This window comes from Monodelphis domestica, chromosome 7 (genome assembly GCF_027887165.1).
Source record: "Monodelphis domestica isolate mMonDom1 chromosome 7, mMonDom1.pri, whole genome shotgun sequence".
NCBI lineage: Eukaryota > Metazoa > Chordata > Mammalia > Didelphimorphia > Didelphidae > Monodelphis > Monodelphis domestica.
The window spans coordinates 124325224-124348881 of record NC_077233.1 but is presented as its reverse complement, the minus strand read 5'-3'; the positions used below and the strand labels follow the sequence as shown (position 1 = coordinate 124348881).

At 35.6% G+C, this 23658-nt stretch overlaps 1 protein-coding gene across 11 annotated transcripts in view; it reads right to left on the bottom strand.

Annotated features, from left to right (window-relative positions):
- PTPRD (protein tyrosine phosphatase receptor type D) overlaps window positions 1-23658 on the bottom strand; it is a 590847-nt gene that overhangs the window by 5646 nt on the left and 561543 nt on the right. For all 11 annotated transcript variants that reach the window (XM_056803979.1, XM_056803969.1, XM_056803973.1 and 8 more), the window contains 6 exons: window positions 15586-15871; window positions 14874-15052; window positions 14124-14250; window positions 11723-11848; window positions 7491-7645; window positions 3689-3824 (listed from right to left, as the gene is read on the bottom strand). In XM_056803979.1, the coding sequence (XP_056659957.1) occupies window positions 3689-3824; window positions 7491-7645; window positions 11723-11848; window positions 14124-14250; window positions 14874-15052; window positions 15586-15871 (1009 nt within the window). The remainder of the gene's footprint in view (window positions 1-3688; window positions 3825-7490; window positions 7646-11722; window positions 11849-14123; window positions 14251-14873; window positions 15053-15585; window positions 15872-23658) is intronic.

Genomic DNA, 23658 nt, shown 5'->3' with positions numbered 1-23658 from the left:
GGTGTGAGGTGATGAGGGCCGGCACCAGAGAAGTGGAAGTGTCAGAGGACAGAGGGCAGTGTATTGGAGAGATGTTTTAAAAGTGAAATTAAAATGTCTTGGCAACAGATTAAATCAGGAGTTGGGGTGAGAGAGTGAAGCATCAAGGAAGACTTACATGATTCTTTCCAGCTCCCCATCTATGACTTAATGATCCTAGTTCTACTTGGTTCTATACAAGGCAGAAGTAGGGTAATGTGTAAGTACAAGATGTAGAAAAACAGATTCAGATTTAAAAAAAAAAAGAAATAGAGTATCCCAAATTGGAATAGATTGTTTTAGGAGGCAATGGTTTTCCCATCATTCTGGAGGTCTTCAAGCAGTGGCCTGATATCCAGTTATCAAGAGAAAATATAGAAGGGAATTCTGTTCAAGTATGCATTGAACTAGGCAGTGTCAAACACTGGAAAGAGGACTGGATATGGAATCAGAGATCTGGGTTTAAATACCAGTTTTGTTATTTAGTACCTGTGAGATCTTGGGCAAGTCCTTTAATCTTTCTAGGCCTCAGTTCCTCAGCTATGCAATACTAGATGCTCTTTAAAATCCCTTTTAGCTCTAAATCTATGGTCCTGTTACTTCTGAGATTCTACATAATCCCAAATTCAGGGTGGGGGGGGAGGGTGAAACAGATTAATTTGTCTTCTGTTACTTCAAACAGACTTTAAATTACAAAAATAAATGTCTTAATGTGAAAGTGGTACCATGATGCCTATAAGCAAAATTTCCAGATTTTGATGCACAATTATTTTGATGCACATAAATAAATTAAAGAGGCTGTTGAAAACCAATGAGCATAGGTGAGCAGGCCATAGGAATCCTTGTACTCAGGCTTGGTTCTTACATGCCCTCATGGAAAGGCATTTTATTTTATTTAATCTAGATCACCATGAAAGGGCTTCTGGGGATCGGCTGCCCCTGACACAAACAATCTGCTTCATTTCACATAATGCAACTTGATTGCTAGAGGTCTGTACCATATAGACCTGAATGAAAAGCACACAAAGCATGAAATAATGCCAATTCTGATGAGGGAGAAAAGTGTTATCCCAGGGAGGGCCAATGCAGTATAAGAGAAAGGGGACCAAGAATGGAAGACAAAGTCTCCTGCTACATGGTTAAAAAAACAAATAAGTGAAATAATAATAAAAGCAAGATTTTTCCAATAAAAATAAACATATTTCCAGGCACCAAAGAGGCTGAAAGTGAATATATTTAATTTGTTTAAATGCTCAATATTTTGTAGAGTAAAAACGGTCATGTAAAATAAATGGAGCTCACTTTCCAATTTCATCACAGTGAGTTATTTACTTGGGTAAGTAGACTTTTGAACATTCTAGCTTATTTTTTCTTCCTTATATTCATTAAGGTGTTTTCATAATTTTTCATTTCCCAAACCAAATTCTGGTACTACACTGCCTCCTGTACAAGGAATTATCTAGTAGAAATTCTCCAGACAATTATAATGAGACATTTCCTTCTAAACAGTTTCCTTCCAAGTATTATTCCTCACACCATCTTTTGAGATAGTAGGGCCAGTAGGTCAGCATGACTGAAACACCATTTAATGTCATTCTATTAGTCATCAAATACTCTTCTTATATACCAGAAGCCTGGAAAATGAGGGGAAATAGAAAATCCAGGAGTTTATCTAGTACAAAATATGACTATAATGGGATTAAAGAAAATATATCTCCTTCACAGGGTTGATGCTTAAATGAGACAATGTTACCAAAATGCTTTGCAAACTCTGAAATGCTATTATCGACCACCCACTCAAATGAGACACAAGAATAACCTGAACTATCCATCAGGAGCTTTGAGTGAAATGAAAATGAAAAGTCATGGCATAATGGGGAAAGAATTACCCAATTCTAGATCCAAATGCCAACCTACAGCCTTGATATATATAGTTGTGGCAAGACAAAGAAGGTATAGCTATAACAATGGTAAAGTTTGCTGGGTGACAAAACAGAGTTTGTCTAGCATCAAAGAGTCTATTCTTGGAGTTTGTCCAGGGTACCAAGAGAGGGAAGTCAGTTTTGTTTGGTGACTGAAAGTCTATTCATAACAGAGCCATATGGGCTGGGATGTGGCTCCTGCAGGTGTTTTTCTTTACTCAGAACTGACATGGTTGGTCTGAGATGACCCAGGATTCTGGTCCATAGTATTGACAGTAACAGATTGATAGCAACAGAGTTCACCTTGAGTGTACACACGTAAAGGACTGTTGTTATGCCAAGCTCACAGTTCACCTTGACTGGGTGAGATATGCTCAGCAACTAGTTTTGGACCTGGAGCTTGAGGAACAAGATAACTAAGGAAAATGAGAGGCATTAATTAGCAAGGGATTAATCTGGGAGTCCTGACACTGTAAAATGTCAGTTTTTATTATTACCTATATCATCATCATCATCATCATCATCTTCTTCTTCTTCATCTAAACCTCACTTTTTTCTCTATGTGGCTCTTAGAGAAATGATCTTTTGATAATTTGATCATATCTTGAAAAATTTTGATGACATACTGCTATTGTTATTTATTTTTAATTACTTTTCTACAGAATATTGGAGAGGTAGCTAAAATAATATATATATATATATATATTTATTTTAAGGTGAGTTAAAGTGACAAGAAATGGAAAGCTCATTCTCTGTAGACTTAAAGTTTAGTTTATATCACAACAGAAGAAAACAGAGTAAGAGGTATGATAAATATACATATTATCCAGTGTCAAAATGAGGATCATCACCTCTTCTCAATCTTTATAGTTTGAAAGTTTCTTATTCCATGTAGCTTGGAGATTGATTGTCTGGTATGACCAAGTCTATTAAAAATCTTGTTCTGTATGATTGTGAGAAATAGTTCTGTCTCTGATAACGACCTAGTTTCAGTACTGTTTAGTGATAGATCTCTCCTGGATATTTTCAGGCCTAGATTTGTAATATGGGGATCACTCATCTCTCCATGCAGAAGAGATAGTGAACTTCTGATGTATAATTTTAGCTACTGGATAATATCTTGCTAGGTACTTGACAGTAGCTATTTTTTTTTTTTTATTTCAGCCTTCTGTGGTATGTCATACAGTTTCTACAGTTTCCTTGCATAGTATTTTTTTCCCCAAGATAACCCTTCTACAATTGCTGATGGCAATGATCTGGTCATAAATTGTCATGATCAAATACTTCTGATTCACAAACAAATCCATGTGACTCATTCATTGCTTTGAAGCTTTTCTGTTAGCATACTACTGACTTCCTTTGTACAGACAGAAACCAAGAGACGGGAGATGGGAGGAGGTTTTTTGATTCCTTTCTCAGATCTTAGTCATTTCTATGGCTCTATTTAAAAGTAAGCCACTTTTTAGATTTATTATTTCTTATCTTAGTCCTTTCTACATTTTCAACAAAGTTGAGATTTTAAAAATGATGTTATTTTTAAAAAGCATAACAAATGTTTCAGATATTCTACTAAGAATAAAAAATGACATGGGTCCACTAGAGCACCACTAGGTGGGTATCTGTTGCAAGTCCCTTATGGATATCATTGGATTTCTAAAAGTGAAGACCAAAACTGGTCTCTGGAGATTTTGACTCTACATTCTACACTCCTTGCTCTTGAAACCCAAATGCTGATTATCTTTACTCACCTCTGTCTGTACCATGGCTGGCCGTTGTGTCCTTAGCATTTTGACAGTCTGGAAGATATCTACAACACCTTCATATCTCATTCTTTCCAATACAATGCTCAGTGTTATAAAGACACCTGTTCTTCCAACACCCGCACTGCAATGGAATAGAGTACAAAGTTAATCAATGGGAAATCCTTAGATGTTTTATAACATATCATAATTTCCTCAAACAAGAGAGGGAAGTCTTCACACAAAGGTCTGAAAGATAGGAAAACTTGGCATAAAATTCAATAGGGATTGTTCTTGGGCAAATGCAAAGTGATTCTACATATAACAATAAAAGCTTTGTGATTTCATTAGCATAGATAATAACTCTCTGATGATATAAGATATAAATTCCTGATAAAAGAAAAATTTCCACAAACATATATCATAATATGTACATAAATTTAATAGTTGAGTCCTTTTTAATTACTTGAGGAATATACAGGTAAAGTCACTTGTCCAGGTAACAAGACCAGGGTCATGTGTCTAATAAGTGTCTAAGTCTGGATTTGAATCAAATCTCACTGACTCAATGACTCACATATGCCATCCAGTATCCCACACTGTCTTTATATGGGATAATTATGGTTAGATACTCTCTGGGAGACACATTGGTCATTCTGAAATGACTCAGCAATTTTTCAAAACTGCAATATAATTGGATGTCAGATAGTACACATGAAATATAGGCTTCAGTATGTCATTCTTATTGGCCATTATCCTGTGGGCCCTGAAATTACAGCCTTGTTGATTATTTAGCATTTTAGAAATAGAATTCTTAGTAGTTCAAGTTACTTAAATAAGGAAAGAAGGATAATTACTGCAATTATGAATATGTTTGCTAGGATTTAATCTCTTGGAAGAATCTACTTCTATATGAGGCAGGATGTACACAAGCATATTCACATATACTCACATCCGTCATACTTACATTTGAAAAAAATAGTCAAGGACATAGAGTGAACAAAATTCACTGCTGATTTGGAGGAGGATGGAAAGGGAACCTATATATTTCATAGAAGTTATAATTCCAAAATTTTCTTTATTATGCTTGTGACAATTTTTGAGTGTTTTCCACTTTATCTACTCCTCCTTTTTTCCTTATTACTTTAGGACAAACTCTTAAATTTTTCCAGCAGCAAGAGAAGGAAATTAATTCAAAACTGTACTCTTAAGAAGCAAGGAAGCATCTGGAGGCTTAGGTAATGAGGAAAACAGCGAATAATATGAAAAATCTCTACACTTTCAGATACTAATTAAGCAGCATGTGTAACGCTTGGGTACAGTCTGTAGAAAAGGGATGGATTCATTTACTTTGGGTTGTAGCTGATGAGCATATACAAATAGAGTGGCATCTCTTTGTGTAAGATCTTTCGAAAGAGTCAAAACAGAAATGTTAAGTGAAGCTGCTAATTCTTCTGGCATTTTTTCAAAAGGAGACTGCACTGCTGACCAATAGATGGGGCTTTTCTGTTAAGAAAGACTAACTGATCTTTTCAATAATGATCCAGATGGGGTGCAAGAATGGGACTACAACTGAGCACCCCTCACCTTAGTTTTGGCTGCACAGCTAAAATTGCAATATTTCAAGCTTTCCTCTTAAGCAACTGAGTGACCCAGTTAATCTGTGGGTGAATTTGTCTGTTAAATTTTAGGCATAAATAGTAAAATCTTAGTGATATTTTCCTGGAATAGAAAGTTCCTTGAAGGCTGGAAGTATTTTAGAATTTTTTTATGTATTCCTAGTCCTTTACACAGTTCTCCACACATTCATTAATCAGTATTTAATGGGTGTTAGTTGTAAATTAGAGTCCAATGATTAGGGGATGGCTAAACAAATTGTGATATATTAGTGTAATGGAATATTGAGTGCATTGCAAGAAACAAGAACTTCAGAAAAGCATGTGAACACTTATGTGAACTGATGTACAGTGAAGTGAGCAATACGAAGAAAACAACATGTACAATGTCTACAACATTATAGGAAAGGACAACAAAAAATGCAAAATGGAAAGTTATCTAATTAGAATGGTTAAACTTAGAGAAGAGTCAAGAGGGCCTTCTTTTACAGAGGTTGGGTTCTACAGATGTGGAATATTCTACTGTCTCTGCTGTCAATTCTACTGTCATCCATGGTTAATGTGTTGCTTATGTTTTGTAGAATTCACTTTTTCTTTTTTTAAAAAATCTTTATTGTAAGAGAAAATATGCTGGGTACAAGAGAAAGAAAGGATGAATGTACTCAGATATAAATGTTACATTAAAAACAAAAGATATCAATAATAATAAACATAAATGCATTTCAAAAACAAATGCTTACTGAATTGAATGGTTCCTTGAGATATAAAGGTTGTATCTCTAAGACACAGCTTATGAGCTTCTAGAAGGAGCAGAATTATTGTTCTTTATATCTAAAAAATTCCACATTTCAGTAGAATAGCATAAATGACTACTTCAGTTCCTAAGAAGCTGAAGGGGAATATTAGTATGAAGCTATTGAACATCTTCAAGATTCAAGTATTAGCCAAATCAGAAGTTTTCATGGTAATAGTACAAATCCTTAAACTTGGTGATATCAAAGACAGATCACAGAGAGAAGGTTCAAAATTACAATAGAAAGTTGAGGCAATTATTAATAAATAAAAGTTTTTTAACCAAACTGGTCAGGTTTTTAATCTATTTTGATGAAATTCCCTATAAAATTACCTAGTCTTTCTTATCTTTCTTTGTGTAGAGATAAACAAAGATTTCTGAGTAATTGGAAAAGGAAGCAAAATGCTCCAACATAGGGAGATTTGACTTTAAATTATATTGCACAAATACTTCTAAGAACTTTATAAAACAGTATTAATATATTACATACTGATTAAATCTGAGAAAAAGTTAAAGATTAAAAAATAAAGATTCCAAATTAGACACTTAAGGTATAATATAAAATGAATAAAATAAGATATTCCTTTGATGCAGTGTTTTAATGAACAAATCTTAAAAAAGGTAACAAATATCATTTCTAAAGAGTTTCTTTCCCTTTTTCTTTTGTAAAATGTTCTTTATTTTATTCCAGTAAGAAATTTACACATAAATTATCTATAGTTACATGATTCATGTTTTCTCTTTCCTGTCTTCACTCCCTGTTCCCAGAGTTAACAAGCAATTCTACTGGGTTATACATGTATTATCACTCAAAACTTATTTCCGTTATTCTCTTCCCTTTTTCTATTTATCTAGATAACTCGAATTAGGAAATACTGTGGGAAGTATTAGAAAGAGTTAACTTGGAGAGACTCCATTTTCTGATAGAGTGACAGTTTTCAATTTGACAGTCAATGTAACTGGTGTACTATTCAAACTGTACAACCAGCCCATTAATGGGCAAGAAACAGAGTGATAATTGTGGAGGGATTGCTTTTTATGAGTACTCCTAAAAGATATTTGTTAGTGGTACCATATTAGCATGAAGAAATATGTGACCATATGAATTGGAAAAAAAAAACTCAACATATAAACCAGTTGAGTTTTCAAAGAAAAAGCTAATTCCACTTTTTGTTCTAGTCTTTTTCTTAGATGAAAAAAAGTACCCCTTAGGAATATTCCAATTTCACTAGAAGATAGAGGAATAGGATATTGCTTTTACTTACACAATACATTTTCAAGAGCTTACTTGTAAATTTACTACAGCCATGTGCCTAATATTCACACAGACACTTATTTTCAAAGGTAATCATGCCTTTGATCATAAAAAAGAAAATTAATTGGTCCCTGCTTCTCAACTTACCTGCAGTGGACTGAGATAGGCCCGTCTTGCCCAAACTGCTCTTTTGTTTTATGTACTTGGCCAATGAAATCAATAAACCCCTCTCCAGATTTTGGCACTCCTTGCTCTGGCCAGTCAGTGAACTGAAACTGCCTCACTGTTCGGGACTGACCGTCCTTTAGAGGGATCATATACCAGAAGAAGGGTCCAAGGAATTCCATGCCATGACAGCAGTCACGAAAGGTTAATTATTCCAGAAAGGCAAAGGGGTGGGAGGAGAAAGAGAGAGAGTTAGGATCAAATTCAACAAGAGGCATCTAATGACCATTCCTGATGAGTTTGCACTTTTGCTCAAACAAGCAATGACATATATATCCAGCTCATACAATTAAGGATGGAATTTTGTTAACCATTATCACTTTTGGTTTACATATGTTAAACTTCCATTAAATGTGGATGTTTTTATTCAGCTTTATGACTTTCCTTTCCTAACTGAGGTCAGTAGGATTTTTTGGCTACATCCCCCCCAGAGAATGCAGGTACTATGTGCTTCTTCTGAAGCCAAGCATGTATCCATATTTCCCCAGGCACACACCCTGCTAAAAAAAAATGTCAAAACCCACATGCAGTGTCCAGGTCTCTCATAGTTGTAGCCAGAAAGATGCATAACCCAGACCAAAGATTAGGTTGATGCCACCACAAGCCCCCTAAAGCTGGGTTTGCTCATTTTCTAGTTTTATCAAACTGCAAATGGTGACATTTAAAGGATCTGACACAAACTGAGTAGATGCTGTTAACCTTCATGCCTCCTGGACACCCCCCACATCCTGAAGGCATCCTGTCATGGCAAAGTCAACAGCATATGCTACGTCACTGTGCCTTTAGGCAGGAAGTGAGGCATCTTTCAAGGAGAGAAAAGAAAGCATTAGCAACTAAATGCCCTGTCCTGAAAATGGACTTCTGCAGGGCTGACCTCATGAATCACCCAGTGCTCCCTGGATAAAGAATGTGGAAGAAAACAGTCAAACAAACAAAGGCAGAATGAAAGCCAGAGGCAAAAGGATTCTTTCTTCTCCAAAATGATTAAGCATGATTGCTCCGACATTTGAAATATAGGTCACTTTAAAAGATAAGAAAAAAGGTCTCTACTGTTTCCTTCTGGAGATTTTCCTTTTTCTTTCTTTTTTTTAAGCTACTGCTTTCAAACGTTCAAGAGATGGTAAGAGGACTGACTACTTCTCAAGAAATCTATCTACCTTCGCATAGGAAGACATAAGAAATGTGTTTGTTGTCCTCTCATCATGACTGTTTGGGGCACAGGAGGGGAGAAAATGCCTTTTGAAATCTGTGCAAATGAGTGATTTGTGAGAGCCATCCTAATCCAGGTACATGTAGATTTTCCAGGATGTAGGACAGATGCAGTGGAGCTGAACGTTTTCCTTTGGCCTCAGCGTAAGGAGAGTAGCTTGAAGAGAGATGATAATGGATCAGCAAAGCTGACCATTTCCAGAGGAATCTGGTCTCATGCATGGCTCAGTAGCTGCCTGGAGTGATGAGGGAGCCTCAATCAACTAGGTAATAAAGCTGAAAAATAGGGAACTAAGCCCAATTTTCCCTTCATTGTTTCAGAAGAAACAAATGCCTTGGTTCTTTTGATCCAACATTAAATTTACAAGAGGGTTTAAAAGCACCAGAAAGGAAGCTAGGTAATATATGGTATTATTTGTTCTCCCTTGGACATCCCAGGTATTTAAGTTTCTGACTACTGTTGCTACTAATGGCTAGAGGAGCCATATGAGCAAAGCTTTAGAGTATGGGGCAGAAATAACATGACTGACTCCATTTGAAGTTTTAGTGTTTAATAATGTTGAAGCCTTGAGAGCTAAATATGCCTTCTATATAGGGAAATTCAGATTAGAAACAGCAGGAGGAAAAAACAGGGAGTGCTGAAGCACCTATGAAAGCTATAAAATCCCAAGAGTCTTTTTTAACATGTGAAGAAATTTCAATTCAATCTATTTTACTAATTTCATCTGGGTTTGCTTTGACCATGAACAGATCTGCTTGTGAGGGGAATAGGAAACTATTGTTGATGTTTGGGGCTCTGACTCAGATTCTTTTGTTGGTTACCCCTTTCAAATATATTCCATAACTAAATGACTTTTAAAATAAGCATATTTTCTAATTTTGAAAGGAAAATGGAAATTTTATTATAGTGTTGAGGGATTATCAAGGCTTTGGGCAATGATTATGATATTAGTGGTGAGCACTTTTATGTATTAAAGTTTACATATACACATAAATAATATATGCACATGTATACTTGTATATATACATATTATTTAATCTCCACAAAAGACCTGTTGGACAGATAGATAGCTTAAATGGTATCATCCACATTTTACTGATGGAGAAATGAAGAATAGAGAAATCAAATGAGTTACATAGATATTGGCAGAGGTGTCAAACCAGGTGTTCTGAATCCAAGTTTGCTGACTCTTCCATTGTACAAGAGAGCATCTCTCAAACCAAAGCAGATGCAGTGGCTGGTTCAAATTCAGCCAATTTCAGACTTTAAATTTTCGATATCTCAATGATCCTGTTAACTTAGGCCAACAAAACTGCTGAACATTAATATATATATATATATATATATATGTATATGCATACATATATATATATATATATATATATTTTTTAATTCCTCAGGTCAGCTGAGCATATTGTTACAACCCTGGTAATGTATGCTACTAAAATAGAGCTGAAGTTGATGGATCATTTCATTGTATTTTGAGCTGCAGGAGGGATAAAGCCAAATGGTTATCCGCACTATGTCTGGCATCAGTATGGGTGGAAATAGGGTGATCAAAAGCTGCCTGGGCAGAGAACTGGCCCAAGTCTGAAATGGATCAGGTCAAAGCTTCCTTGCCAGTCAGAAGTAGGGCTCTGAACTTGGGCTCTGAATGTCATTGCATCTCCTGCCTGTGAAAAATAGGGAGTTCTAGTCTCAAAAACAAAAATAAAAGTAAAAAACAAAATCTTTGGGTCAAACTCAAAGCCAAGTTTGGGGGATTAGGAGATAATCTTCTAACATGATTATTGGTTGAGAGATTTGCTTTCCAGGAAAAAAAAATCCTTAAACAAAGCATTCTACCCTGGTGTTTTAGTTCCCCATCTTACTATAACAATTATAGAAACACAATAAAGCTTTGGAGTGATTCTGGTACCCCATGATGCCAGTTTGAAATCATGATTTGGAAGTGGCTGGATAGAATATTTCACAAGAAAATAGACTTTAAGAATCAGCTTTAGATAAGAAATGCAAAATGAAAATTAGCCAGCAAGGGTCATGCATGGATGCGTAACTCTTGTGGACAGACACATTAGAGCACAAAGGAATAAACCATGCCAGGGAGCAAATTAAAATGTGCAAAGCCTGTCAGCTTTTAAAAAGAATGCTATTTGCTCTGCAGTTTTAAAATCAGACCAAATTAACCTTCCTGCTCACATGACCTACAGGGTTTTGCAAAACAACAACATATTTACAGCCTTAAGTGATAAAAAAGCCAAAGAAAGCTCCAAAGAGAGCAAGGGAAGGTGAATGGAAAGTACAACCTTCCAATCAGTAAATATTTTCAAGCATAAACACTTTTAAAGTGCAATCCCAAACTTGTGCTGCCAGATGTTAAGTTTGAATTAAAGCCAACCCCTGGTTTTTGTATGGGATTTGCCAGAGAATGAGTTACTGTTTAAAAAAAAAAAGAGAGGGAGGGAGGGAGGGAGGGAGGGAGGGAGGAAGGGAGGGAGGGAGGGAGGAAGGAAGGAAGGAAGGAAGGAAGGAAGGAAGGAAGGAAGGAAGGAAGGAAGGAAGGAAGGAAGGAAGGAAGGAAGGAAGGAAGGAAGGAAGGAAGGAAGGAAGGAAGGAAGGAAGGAAGGAAGGAAGGAAGGAAGGAAGGAAGGGAGGGAGGAAGGAAATGACCAAGGGAGAGAAGGAGGAAGGAAAGGGAAGGGAAGGGAAGGGAAGGGAAGGGAAGGGAAGGGAAGGGAAGGGAAGGGAAGGGAAGGGAAGGGAAGGGAAGGGAAAGGAAGGAAAGGGAAGGGAAAGGAAGGGAAGGGAAGGGAAGGGAAGGGAAGGGAGAAGGGAAGGGAGAAGGGAAGGGAGAAGGGAAGGGAAGGGAAGGGAAGGGAAGGGAAGGGAGAAGGGAAGGGAAGGGAAGGGGAAAAGCTAAGTGGATGAAATCCTGTTAACTTACCCTGGCATCTGTGACCTTGAATTCCCTTAGGATATACTGTGGCATATTATACTCAGCCATTGGATCTACCACAAAATATTGATACCTTGCTGAACGTTCAGCAGGCCAATACTGGTGACATTTTTCCTAAAATAAAGATAACACAGGTAAAATTTATTAAATAGTTCACTGCAAGATATTTTTATTATGCTACTTTATTAAAGTAAATTCAGAGTGTGGAGACATGGGTCAGGTATAGCAGGAAAAGAAAATATTTCCATTCACTCATAAGGACAGTTTGTTGGGATAGAGAACAACTCCATTATTGCTTGAAACAAATGTGATTTTTAAGACGTGAAGAATCCCTTGACAATACTTAGAAGAACAAGCTCCCTTCAATGCTCAGCTCCAGTATCACTTTCTACGTGAGCTATTCATTGTCTTCCCATGAAATATAGGCTCCTTGAGGGCAAGAACTGTTTCATTTTTATGTTTTTATCCTAAGATCCTAACAGAGGACTGGCAAATGACTGGCGAACAGCTTCAATGGTTAGCTTGGGTTAACAGCTCAGACCAAATGAACCCTAAGGTGGGAAAAGACTAAGTAGTATTCACTTTTTTACATATATATTATATACCACAAATATGGCAACTACTATGTGCCAGGCATTGTATACTTTACAAATATTATTTTATTTGATTTTTACAACAACCTTCACAGGTAAAAGCTATTCTTATCCCCATTTTACAGCTCAGGAAACTGAGAAAAATTGAGGTTAAATGACTTTCTCATGGTTACACAGCTAGTAAGTGTCTGAGGCTGGATTTGAACTCAGGTCTTCCTGATTCAAGGCCCAGTGCTCTACCTAGGTGCCACAAAAAATGTTAGAGCTGAAAGGGATCTTAGAGGTAATCTAGTTTAATTCTCTCATCTGACAGATAACTATAGATATTCATACTTTCTCATTTAAACCTAATAAGATCTCTATGAAATAGTTAATATACATATTATGATGGTCACTACAAATGCTAATGTTCAGATACATTAAATTATTATCCTTATGTCATAGGGATTAGAGATAGCATTTGGAAGATATGGGATATGAACCAGTTCTATATATCTCCAAGGTCAAGATTTAGTATTTCTAATTGCCTCTTCAGTTAAACAAATCCAGAGGGACTGTGGATGGCTTAAGTTTAAAGAGAGAGTTTAGTGGTTGGAATGTCAACAAACATTTATTAAGCACCTTCTATGTGTCATGCCCTGCTAAATACTGAGAATAAAAGGAAAGGCAAAACACTGACCCTTGCCCTTAAGGCACTCATAATCTAATGAGGAGAGACTACATGAAAAAGCTATGTACAAATGATAAACATGTAGGAGAAACTGGAAATGACTGGAAGAGGGAAGGCACTAGAATTAAGAGGTGTTGGGAAAGATTTCCTATAGATGTTGAGAGTTTTGTTGGGTATTTGAGGAAGCCAGGTAATCCAAGAAGTGGGGATAAGGAGAGAGAGGACTGATTGACAGCTAGAGAAAAAGCCCAGAGTTGGGAAATCGAGTATCTTGTTCAAGGAGATATAAATTGTCACTGTCTAGTACTCCTTCCACTGTACTGATTTTTCCAGAAAGTAAATCCACATCTACTAAATTTTGTGTGAAAGAAAATTGTCTAGCTCTTAGATAACCTGGAAAATTTGGGAGGCGATGGAAAGCAGGGTGATGAAAGGCTTGAATTGATGGAAGTATTGCTGGTAAACTCATTTATCAGGTTCTCCATATAGGAATCTCCAAAATTTTCATCTGTCTACTGCTCTTGCAAGACAACATAATTATACAATTTAAAAGAACCAAATGTCCTCAGTTTGTCCAAAGGCCAGGTTAATAATCACACAAGGGATGTGAGAACAAAGGGAGAAAAGAGTTCTCTGATCTATTAATAATTTATTTCTGTAGTTCTGTTCTAATGGAAATCAAACACTAAGGAAACACATATGATTTTGTCAATGAGAAATTCACACAATTAAATGGCCTACCTGGGTTTTAGAGCATCATATTTTTTTCAAAAGATTCAAATAATATATGGGACCTCAAAGATAATCTAGCATAAACTCTTCTTTGTATAGATGACGAAGGTGGAGTCCAGAGAAGAGGACATGATTTCCTAAGGCCATAAAGCAAGTAAGTAGCAGAACAAGTCTTCGAATCTTAAATCTTTGGATTTTAAATCCAATGCTTTTTTCTACTAAACTACATTGTGTGTCAAATAAAATAGAAGTCCCTCTTATGTGACTAGAATGGAGAGCAACAAAAAAGGAAGGCAACCTAGTCTGTCAGATTGCTCTGTTTGGATCTCAATTTCTTGTCATGAAGTGGTAGTATTCTTATGATGGAACACATTTTCAGAAGTAATGTACTTACTCTGCCCATTTCTCGGAGTTTGGTGAGCATCACAACAATTGTGGAGTTGTGTTCCCACAGCATCCGCCAGAAATCTTCAGTTGTTTCTGCCAAGGGTCCTTGTGTTGCTATGTAGGCTTTTTGTTGCCTACATTTAAAAAAAAGGAATGACAAAAGATGCTTAAAACATAAAAGAACATATAAAGGCTCACTTTTGGCATGTAAACACTACTCTGAAACTTGCTTATAATAAAAATGAAAGACATATTAATGGCAAACACATTAAATTCCTATTAAAATTGTTTAATCAAACAATGGCTGTTTTAATTTTTAGTACTTTGCAAAGAAAATTGCTTTGTTAATATTATGATGTATGTCTTTATCATTATTATTTAAATTTTAATGCAACTCTAATAGCTCAATTTTGTGTGTCATACAAAGCACTTAAGAAACACTTAGTTGTGCTTCTTCGTGTCTAGAAATGACTGTCATACAATCTATTAAGTTTATGAATTATAGTACCAAACGGCTTCTTTATTAATCCTTTTACAAGCTTAAGCAAAGAGGCAGTGGGAGGGTAGAAGGAAAAATCCATGGTTGCATTCTTTCTAAGTTTGGTAAGTCAATGAAAAACTGGTCTCTAGAAATGGGATGCTGACCTTAGCAGAAATAATGTGATGCTGCTACTTCTTTAAATTTATCACAGCTTTGAAACTAGGGCACATGCAAATGTCAAAAGCTTCAATGCATCAGGAGAGTAACAGTAAGTACCTGTATCCATCAATAAAGCTGGCATTGATGTAATCAGATCCTTCCACCCCTCGGATTGGCTGCAGGCATACCCTTGTGGATTCATATGGCATAATATTAACAAGGCGATTTTTGAATTTATTACATGGAAGATTGGCACTGATGAATCTCGAAGTGTGAGCTTTAGAGCTAGCTAGACGCTGTTGAAGAGAGAACAAGGAAAATGTGACTAAAACAATTCTCACATGCAATTTGATTGTTATGAACCCAAGATTCCATTTTGGAAAAGTTAAGAGCTCTCTCTACCTTAGATTACCTATTTGTTCAGACCACATTACATTTCATTTATACAGAGATGATGCATTCCTAAAACTAGATGAATTTTAAACTATGATGATTCTGGAGCTCCAAGTTCTCAAATTAAAGTATGTTACCAAAAAAAGAAAAAGAAAAAGGAAAAAAAAAGATTAGCCTATTGTCTGGAGGAATAAATTATGGGTGGGTGGAAGCAGGAAAAAAAATCTCAACAAGTCACACATTTCTTTATATCCATATAGTACGGTATATTTATATTTACAAAATTATATATACTTCTGAATATGTATATACCAAATTAACACATATTCTTTTTGTATATTTTGCTTCTTAGCTTGGGAACAATATTTCTTTACCCACAACTTAAAGGTAATATCAAACAGTTACCCAGGCTAGCAGGTCACATATAACACCATACCTTAAATTCCAGTTCCATTCCTGTGACATTCTCTCCTGTCTCTATTTGTGTCAGCTTCTGAATATATGCATACAAGTTTCTAGCTGGCACTTCGGTATTTCCACATGTCACTGCCTCTAACAGTGCATCATGGATAAAGATGTATTGGTCCTCCGTTTGAACCATATAATTCCTCTGGGCTCTCATTAAAGTTACGTGACCATAAATGTCTACAGTTTTTTCATGCTTTATTCTCTCTAACATGGCATCTATCACGATGAAACAGCCAGTTCTGCCGACTCCCGCACTGCAAGAGAAGGAAAGACCAAAAAAAAAATCTCAAATAAAAAAAATCAATGGAGCAGTAGGCAAACACTTTGAGAAGTAGAATCATGTTGATTTACCTTTGGTACCCAATAATTCTACTCAATTATCTGTTTAAAAAGTCTCTGAACTTTTTGTGGTCTGTATGCACAAAGTTCAAAAGCAATAAGAGTAAAGTGGAATTAAACAAAGCTTTCTGCTAGCCACTGACCAATCTACCCAAGTGTGAAGGGGCTCCTCCCAGAGAATAAGTGCTTCTGGCCCAGGTAGCCTATAAAATCCTTCATAAATAATGAGTTCGTTGAGCAAAAGCTTTATATAATGCTTTACTTAACTATTATAAAAAACAAAATGTACTCTCCATGGTGATGTTTATATTTGCAAATTCGATAAGGAACTTGAGAAACTCTAACCAAGCCTCATTTTGGAAAATAATTCAGATCAGTTTAGTTAAAAAGAATTGCAGGGGGCAGTTGGGTAGCTCAGTGGATTGAGAGTCAGGCCTTGAAATGGGATGTCCTAGGTTCAAATCTGACCTCAGACACTTCCCAGCTGTGTGACCCTGGGCAAGTCACTTGACCCCCATTGCCTAGCCCTTACCACTCTTCTGCCTTGGAGCTAATACACAGTATTGACTCCAAGATGGAAGGTAAGGGTTTAAAAAAAAAAGAATTGCAAACAAATTTTTTCACTGGGAAAGAGTTCATGTGGTAAAACTTCAGGAAGGTATATCTGAAAGTTCAATAGTGGGAAAAGGCCTAGTTTTAGCTTTCAATAAATAGATTAACATCTTAGTCATTGCAATATGTGTAGCCATAATGAAGATTTAAAATTTTTATTGTATGGTAAAACTGAAGAAGAGCAATACTTAATAGAAGCAAGTTACGCAATCATGAAAGTGTAGGGAGACATTTCCTGTTTTTTTCCTCACCCATTTTTGGGAGAACACACCTGAATATGCTTCATAATTCCATTCAAGAACTCTGCTTGAGAAATTTAAACTTTTACTTTTTGTTACCCAAAATGCTTTGGGCAGTTCCTTAAATGTCATTACTGATAAACTGTTATGTAATTTTCCATTTATTGAAAATATATTCAGAAGTGGTTGGGAAAGACAGCAAAGCACAAAACTACAGAGTATCCCCTAGTTTTGAAAAGATAAAATTTTACTGAACTGGATAAGATTGTTAGGTGGTTTATATAATGGAAAAACAAATTTCCTTGGGTGATCTGTATGATGTGTGGAACATTAGGAAAAAATACATTTGTCCTTTACTTTTCAGGCAATGATGAACATGCTTCATATTTTCATAATATTTAATAACTATGGTGAAGTACCTGGTATTTATAATTGTTGTACTGTAATTCTGCAATTATTATTTATGTTGCATGTGAACTTATAAACTTCCTTCCTTCCTTCTCTCTTTCCTTCCTTCCTTCCTTCCTTCCTTCCTTCTCTCCTTCTCTCTTTCCTTCCTTCCTTCCTTCTCTCCTTCTCTCTTTCCTTCCTTCCTTCCTTCCTTCCTTCCTTCCTTCCTTCCTTCCTTTCTATGCATGTAGTAAGGTATACCTATATTTATAAAACTACATATACTTCTGTATATGCATATACACATATACACACATACACATATATATGCATATATAAAATTAAATATACCAAGACACTCTAGGTCCATTAAAGGATAATGACAATTGCTAAGCATTTTATATAGATGACTTCCCTTGACAGACAACATGGCATATTAGAAAGTGCACTGGACTTAGAGTGAAGAAAATGTGGTTTTAAATCCTGCTTCAAACACTACCTAGTATTTCTTTGCAACTCCCTTAATCTCTCTGAGTTTCAATTTCCTCATTAGTAAAATAAAGATAATAGCATCAACTTGTAAAGGTTGTAAGTATCAAGTTAGATGATGTATATAATATTCTTTGTAAATCTTAAAGTACTAAATAAATGTGAGTTATTATTATCATCATGACACTTATTAACAATATTAATTATACCAGAAGTGCTGTACACGTATTCTCATTTTATCTTCTTGATACTTCTTGCCAAAATAACTTCTTTAATGAAATGTTACATGATACCACTCAGCTTCTACCCGCTACTTTGATCTTCCTTTGAGGAGACATATGAGGTATTTTATTTTTATTTTGCAAATGAGGCAACTGAAGCTTAAGCTAAGTGGTGATATTTTAAACCAGAGTTTCTTACTTCCACTACCAAACTATGTGGATTTCTTTGCCTGACTTTTGGTAGAGTTTTTTACATGACCAAGTTATAAACTGTATTTTGTACAGACCTCTAAGTGGTCTTCACACTGAAGTCTCTTATTGTCTATCTTGGTAATAAATTCCAATTTAAAAACTTTCTTTAGCTGTGCAGTCAAACAATTTAGAATGTGCTAGAACTAGTCAATTAAATGTTTTTGATAAGCCCAAGTTCTACAGGTAACCAATTCAAGAAATAGCAACTGCTAGTGAAATATCAAACAACTCAAGTAATCTTCAATGTCATGTGACTGAAAAGGGCTGAAAGAATACATGCTATTAGAATGTTTCCTTTATTGAATAAGCCATACAGTGTTAATAAAACTCAATGCAATAAACATTTAGTAAGTTCCTGCTAGCTACAAAGCAAAAGAAAAAGAAGAAAAGTTGCTCCTGCCCTCAAGGAGCTTGATTTCAGCATTTTGTTGCATTAAAACATCTGTGGTGAATTAGTTGGGAATTTTGCTGACATGAAGACTTGTCTACCATTCATTATTTTCCTATGGTAGGTACAATATCTTAAGCCCCTCTCCATGCAGGATGTGCTAGTTTTTTCTTAAAAAGTATTAAAATTGAGCCTAACATGGCATTGGCTCAGGGGTCTAAGATTTAGACTATTGACATGGCTTCCTAATCACCAGAGCACAAAAAGCCATGAGAAAATGCAGATGGGCCCTGATTCTTGACCAATAGACCACCTTGGTAATGGAAAGCCAGGGGCACTATGTTCAGTTAAATCAAAATAGTGTCCTTTCTAAATGTATTCATTGGTACACTATGCTACATATAAAGTAAAGTAAATGCCCCTTTGCTAACTACTACATATGCCATATGTATAATTTCATTCCAATTTTGAACCTAACCTACCCAAGAGAATAGCCTGACCAAGACTTTTCTTGCAATAATTCTGAAGGATAACTAATGTGAAGGCAACTTTAAATTCTCAAAGATTTTGCCAGCAGTTCCAAAGCTCTGAAAGATTCTGCAAACTAGGAAAGGTTTCGAGTAATAGATCACCAATGAGTAGTCCAAGAACCAGACTAGGTAAGGTCAGAGAAGCTTATTACCAGAGAATGGCCAGCAGGTAATGGATTTTGTATGATGGTAAACTCATCAGACCATATTCTAAGGTTATTGGGCAGGTATGATATCCATGAGGAAGAAATCACAGATATATTTGAAGGATAGAAATATATAGTTGTCTTTTTTATTTCTTGACTAAAGAACTAAGTACAGACACCAATTTGCTAAAAATTGAGTATTTAATCCCATCGTGGTAGCCAAAGTTCTCATAAAAGCATCTAGGTCCCCCTCAGGGACCATTCAGTATTTGATTTGGTACAGGGGAAAGCTGTCAAACACTGCATCAAGAACCCAGAACCAGATTAAAATGTAATTGGAGAATATTTAAAAAAATAAAAATATCATAAAACATGGATAACACTACATTTGAAAACTAAGTCAATACGTAGCTTCCAAGGATTTTCATATATGGATAATTGAATTTGACACCACTGGTATAGGGGACTATTAGTAATTCAGTATTCTTTCTGGAGCATAGATATAATTGAAAATATCAAGAAATATAAAAGAAACTACTCATAACAAGATGAAATGCATTACATTAACACATTTTCACTCTAAAAGATGATAAAGAAAAATTACTTCTAATCAGGATTAAGACAAGAATCAATGGAAAGAGAAAAATCAAATGAGAAAGACTAGAGACAAGAGGAAAAAAATCTCAGTCCAAGGAAACCTGAAATAGCACTCCTTTGTCTAATCCAATTTTATTCTTTTTTCCCCTTTATTGGTGAATAGGCAATGGGCTTACTGATGAAAACTAAGTAATATTAATTTTTCTTATGCCCTATAGGGATTGGTCTGGCTATAAGTGGGAAGAAATTATCATATGGCTGGAATAGGAAAATGACATTCAATAATCTGTTTTGTCAATTCATATAACTAGCTGATTGTGGGACCTTGAATAAGTCACTTACCTCCTATGTTTTCCTATTTTTAAAAAGTGGTAGGAATTGAGAGTCTTAATTAAAGGCTCAGAAAGCTTGAGGACAAAATATGGGTAGGCAGCAGGCAGGGTGAATTTTCAAATGCTAGGTTTGAAGCTGAAACTCAGAAACAGTGATTGTCTCATAACTGATTTAAATTTCCCCAAAATAGTAATGTAGAAAAAGACAGATAATTATTTCGTGGGCTTTTAAAATAAAACAACAAAAATATGCTTTAAGATCTTTTCACTAACTCAATGACATATGGAGAACTCTTCTCACAAAACCAAGAAAGGGTAGTCCTCTATGCTGTATCTTTACTAAACCAAGTCAAAGACAAAGGAATTCCTTAAAATAAGATATGACATAACTAATTGACATTTAGGCTTTACTACAATTACAAAGAAGTAATCTTAGTCATTGTTATTTGTGAAGACATTTAACTCTGAACATTTAAGGTCTTGCAAATTATTAGTCTTCTTTTGTCTGAATTTTCAAGTTCCCAAAACAACTCCTAGATTCTTTTCCTCTACTCATCAGTATCTAAGTATCATTCTGCTTTTCAAAATGAAGGATTAGAGTTCTAACCCAAATATGTTTTTCTTTGATCTTAAAGAACTAAGCTTTACAAATGGATGGTAATGACAGAACCCTGTTCATGCAGTTTGTTTTTCACCATTTCAGCAGCCTTCAAACCCCAAATATGATAAGAATGGGGCAAATGATAAACCTCCTATAATTTTATCTGTTTTCTGTTGCAGAGGTTGCCAGACCCTGAGACAGATTTTCTAAATATCTTCCACAAAAGAGAGTGCATATCCCCCCTGCTTGAGGCTGAGTCCATCATGGTTCAATTCATTTATTATATTACAAAATGTCCAGGCAAGGGAGAAGAAGGAAGCATTTTCAAATTAAGTTCTACAAGAAGATGGTTCCCATTTTTCCCTGAAGCAAAAATCAACTTTTAAAGTTACTTTCCATGGAAGACAGTGATTCAGTTAATGAGAATCAGACCACTAATGAACTTTCCATTGGTTATGACTTCTTTGGCTCATCGGTATCAAACCAAATTACTGCCAAACTTTACGGTTAAAAAAAATCCAATTTCAGTTAGTGATAGACATTCCAGTGTTTACAAGCTGAAAGCCTATGCAAGTCATTAACCAAGCACGCCTACTAGGAAATTGTTATTACTTCAATATTATCATTCATCCAGTTACAACATTTGTTTTCAATTTCTAAAAACATGATTGAGTCGGTCCCACGAGTTGAAATATGCTTAATATCCCGTGATGCGATACAGCAATAATGTGCAGAAAGGAAAATTAAGAGGCATGAGGGGGCTATTTTGTGTTAAAAATCATCCCATGGATGTGTTTAAAGGTTGGCTTTTCTGATTAATTTGTTGCTGTTTTAATGCTGACCCTTTATTGATATTTCAATGATCTGGCATAGAAAGACAATGTAAATTACTGGATTTCACAGATCATTTCATTGGAAGCAAAGATAGTAAAATATGGACCAAAAAATCATTGAGGACATTTTGGACATACATCAGAGGATAATTTGATTGGATATTGCAGTTTCAGATATAACAAGATTGGCATTTATGAACTGCTAGTATATAAAACTGAATGAGATAAGGAAAAACTATAAAAAGGCCTGGATTTTTATGGGAGAAGTTTATATGATTAATCAGGTGACAATCTCAATAAAGCAGGAAAATGACTCTGTTAAGGAAGTCATTTTGACAATATACATTTTCCATTATCTTATGAGAACATAATACAAAAATATGCATGAGATACTGGACATTTGTAGAAAACCTGGGTCTTAAATAAAACTTCTACTTAGGCTTAGGTTCACAGGAGCACTTCAAGAATTTCTGATATATACTAGTTGGATCTTTCTCTCTTACTCTAGATCATAATCCTTCCAAAGCCCTGGTAAATTATTTTTGGTTTGCTATGGCCAAATTCTTCATTCAGTAGTCAGTCTTCTTGGGATGGATCTCTCCAAATATAATCTGGTCTCACAAATGACTGTCCTTGGAACTTTTCTCAAAGTCTTTCTAGCTTGGAGGGAGTTTAACAGAGTTTATATTCAACTGGGACAACCTTAGGGTTGGTTTTCAATTTATATTGATGCAGCAAGTCAAATCAACAAGCATTAGTTAAATACCCACTATATTCCAGGCATTGTGCTAATAGGAATGCTACAGGTATAAAGAAAGGAAAACAAAAATAGTCCTCGCCCTCAAGGAGCTCAAAGTCAAATAGGGAAGAAAACATGCTACTCACCCCCTAGTTACAAACAAAATATATATGGGATAAATATAGAGATAGCAGCAAAGGAAGGCATGAAGATTAATGAGAACCAGGAAAGGTTTCTTATAGATGGTGAGACTTTAGCTTGGACTTGGTATGGGGGACATCACCGAAATTTCTTCGAGTCAGGAGGTTGAGTTCCTTGCTTAAGAAATCATACAGAGGGGAGTAAAGAGTAAAATGACTGAAAAGGTAGGAAGGGACCCAATTATGAAGGGCTTTAAAAGTTAAACAAAGGATTTTATATTTAAGCCTGAGGGCAACAGGGAGCTACTGTAGTTTATTAAATGGAGGGGAGGGGTTTACGTGTCATATTTTCATGTTAGGAAGATCAATTTGACAGCTGAGGGGAGGATGGATTGGAGTAGGGAAAGCTTTAAGACAGGCAGATTATTCAGCTGCCTATTGTAATAGTCCAGGCCCAAGGTGATAAAGTTGGTGTCATTTCTGAGGAGAGATATACTAGAGATACCACAAAGGTAGAAGCAATAGGATGTGGCAATTGATTGCTTCAGAGTTAGGACTTTCATGGAGGTACAAAAGAGGTGTTATAAGAAATGTGTAAACATTTTCTAGCTAACAGATATCTACATGTAATTTGGGACTAATAGATGGCAGATACAAAATAAAAAAAAACAAATATCCTCTTAGACATCACTATTGTAATGAACTGAAAGCTGCTACCTATAACTATCCACTATATCCACTACATTAGAAATAACAGGTTCTGATAAGCAAATACACTTGACTGAAAGAGGAGCTTGAAGCTTCCTCACTTTTGTCCCCAGTGAGAAAAGACCCACATGATCAAAAAGTTGTTAGTTCCCATTCCTTCCTGGGAAGAGATCCTCTGATCCAAGCAAGAAAATATACTTTAAAAATAGGTTATCAACCAAATTTAGTATAGACATGTGAGACCCAATTATTTTTTTCAGATTTTAGCTAAAAGAAAGGACAACTTCCTCCTTTCCCCAGCTTCCCACTAGACTTCTGTCCCAAAACGAAGTAGACAATGATAGACAAAATGCTATAAAAGTTCAAGGACTTAAAAGAAGGTTCTTTTCTAGTAGAGCCAACTCAAATGGAATTATTCTCTCTTCTCTAAAGCCACTTTCAGGTCCAACTCATATGATCCTGTGAACTCCCATTATGCTTTTCTT